Source organism: Aureococcus anophagefferens (genome assembly GCF_000186865.1).
Source record: "Aureococcus anophagefferens unplaced genomic scaffold AURANscaffold_2, whole genome shotgun sequence".
NCBI classification, from domain to species: domain Eukaryota; class Pelagophyceae; order Pelagomonadales; family Pelagomonadaceae; genus Aureococcus; species Aureococcus anophagefferens.
This window is the reverse complement of record NW_008705562.1, coordinates 2,188,300-2,191,053: the sequence shown is the minus strand read 5'-3', so window position 1 is coordinate 2,191,053 and position 2,754 is coordinate 2,188,300. Positions and strand designations below refer to the sequence as shown.

General features: G+C 82.1%; 1 protein-coding gene across 1 annotated transcript in view; it reads right to left on the bottom strand.

Moving 5' to 3' along the window:
• The window catches only part of AURANDRAFT_61299 (hypothetical protein), a gene marked incomplete at both ends in the record, with an annotated part of 2,309 nt that extends 650 nt beyond the window's left edge, over positions 1-1,659 (bottom strand). Inside the window, one exon of the mRNA XM_009034858.1 lies at positions 25-1,659. Within this exon, the coding sequence (XP_009033106.1) occupies positions 25-1,659 (1,635 nt within the window). The remainder of the gene's footprint in view (positions 1-24) is intronic.
• Positions 1,660-2,754: the final 1,095 nt, after the last annotated feature.

Below are 2,754 nucleotides of genomic sequence, written 5' to 3'. Positions count from 1 at the left end.
CACGGCAACGGAGTCGCCGGGCACCGGCTCGACGTCGCAGAGGAGCGTCGCGCCGCCGATCGTCGTCCGCCCCAGGCCCGCGACGGCGCGCGCGGCCGCGCGCGCGTCGCCGAAGTCGAGGACCGCGTCGAGGCACCCGCGGAGGGCCGCGACGCGCGACGGCTCGAGGCGCGGCGGCGCCGCGAGGGGGCCGTAGGCCTCCGCGAGCCGCGCGAGATCGTCGCGCGTCTCGTCGACGGCGTCGGCGTCGGCCGCGTCGTCGGCGTCGAGCGCGCCGAAGACGCGCGCGGCCGTCGATATGGAGTCCGGCGGCGGCGACGGCGGCCGCTCGGCGGCGCGCAGGGCGACGCCGCCGACGACGCGGCGCTCGAGGCCCGCGAGCGCCGCGGCCGCGTCGTCGCGCGCCGCGAACGACACGTCGATGGGCGCGAAGTCGTCCGCCGTCCCGGCGGCCGCGGGCGCGACCTCGACGGCGACGACGGGCGCGAGGTGGCTGCAGAGGCACCCCACGTCCCGCAGGATCTCGTCGCGCTCCTCGGCGTCCTCGAGCTCGCCGCGCGTCGCGACGTTGTCGACGCGGACGACGAAGCGGCGGCCGACGCCCGTCGCGTCCGCAAAGGCCCCGCTCGTCGCCTCGTCGCGGATCGTCGGCGCGGGCCGCGCCTCGGGGTGGAGCTCGTACCAGCGCTCCGCGCGCTCGAGGAGGATGCGCTTCTTCAGCGAGCTCAGCTTCTTCTTCCGGACCTTGTCGGGCGCCGCGGGCCGGTCGTCGTCGGCGCCGGGCGGTTTAGGCGCCGGCGCCGGCGCCGGCTTCGGTGTTTCCGGCGCCTTCTTACCGCGCGGCGCCTTCTGCCTGAGCTTGCTCGTGAGGACGTCGAAGACGACGAAGTTCGCCTGCGGCTTCGGCTTCAGATAGCCGGCGCCCGCGGGCTTGTCGAGCGCGGCGAGGACGACGGGCGGCGAATTGCGCGCCGGCGGCGCGAGGGCCGGGAAGTCGCCGCCGGGCGCCGGCGGCGCGGGCCCGCCGGGCGCGCCCCAGGGGTTCCGCGGCGCCGCGGCGCCGCGCGCGACGGCGCGGTCGCGCGGCGCCGCGGGCTCCGGCGCGCGCGGCGGCGCCGCGCGCGGCGGCTCCGGCGGCGGCGCCGGCGGCGGCGCCGCGCCGAGCGTCGGGAAGTCGCGCGTCGGCGCCGCCGCGGGCCGCGCGGCCCGCGCCGCGCCGGCCCACGGCGCCGGCGGCGGCACGTACGGCGGCCGCGGCGGCGACGGCGGCGGCCGCGGCGCGTCGCGCGGCCGCCGCTCCGGCGACGCGCGGGGGGCGTCGCCGCCCCGCCGCGCCGCGCCGCCGGCCTCGCGGCCGGGCCGCCCGCCCTCGCGCGCGCCGCGGCTGCCCCGCGCGCTCGCGCGCGCCGCGGGCGCGCGCTCCGCCGCCGGCCGCGGCGCCGGGCCGCCGCCGCCGCCAGACCGCAGGTCCGCGGCGGGCGCCGCGGGCACGGCGCCCCAGGGGCTCTCCTTCGGCGCCGCGAGCCGCGGCGCCGGGGGCCGCGCCGCGGGCGCCGGCGCCGGCGCCGGCGCCCCGCGCCGCCAGTTCATGTCCAGGTCCGCCGCCGTCGCATTGATGTTCCGCTGGATCGGCCGCGGCACGGCCGAGTCGCGCTGCATCGCCGGTGCAGCACCCGGTCGCGCAGCTCCCGGTCGCGCGCGAGCAGAGCTGGGCGCGGGTGTCTCAGAGATGGCTGCTTCGCGAGCTGCGGCAACATCGATGCAAGGTGTCCAGCTCCACAGCACCGTCGGCTTCAGTATAACAGTTTGGCGGCAAACGCGGCAGCCCATGGCGGGCCCACGCGAGTCGATCGTCGAGCTGCGCGGGTGGATCGACCAGATCCAGAAGGACGCGGACGCGCTGGCGGCGCGCAAGCACCTGTTCCAGCAGCCCTCGAAGCCGCCGCGGCCGACGTCGAACCCCTGGGGCGACGAGCCGTCGTCGTTCCGCCTCGTCGAGGCTCCGGAGCCGTTGTCCTTCCGCCTCGAGGCTCCGGAGCCGTCGCCGTTCCTCGCCGACGACTCGCCGTTCCTCGCCGACGACTCGCCGTTCCTCGCCGACGACTCGCCGTGCCTCGCCGACGACTCGCCGCGCCGCCGCGCCGCCGCGCCGCGCCGCGTCGTCGTCGAAGCCGGCGACGAGAACCGGCCGCCGCGCGTCGCCGCGCCGCGCGGCGGGTCGCCGCCGCGCAAGCCGCGGAGCCCCGCGCGGCGCGGCGACGGCCCGGGGTCGCTCGAGGAGGCGCGGGGCCTGCTGCGCGCGTGGCGGGACGTCGAGGGCGCCGCGGCGCGCATCGAGTCGCGCGTCTTCGCCGCGGATCCCGCGGCGCCGCGGCCGCGCGCCGCGCCGGAGCGCAAGGCGGCCGTGCCGCGCGTCGCGCGCGCGGCGCGCGCGCCGCCGCCGCCGCCGCCGCCGGAGCCGCGCTGGGCGGGCGCGCGGCTCGACGAGGATCCGCCGGCGCCGCGGCGCCGCGCCGCGCCCGCGCCCGCGGAGGCACCGCGGCGGCCCCGGGCGCGGGCGCGCGCCGCCGACGACGCGCCGCCGGCCTACGAGCTCGACCTCGCCGTCGGCGCGGCGGCGCCCGCGCCCGCGGACGCCGCGGCGCCCGCGGCCGCGCGCGCGGCGCCGCGGCGGAGCCACGCGACGATGGGCCGGCCCGCGCGCGCGGCGCCGCGGCCCCGGGCCGCGCCGGCGCCGCCCGACCTCGCCGTCAG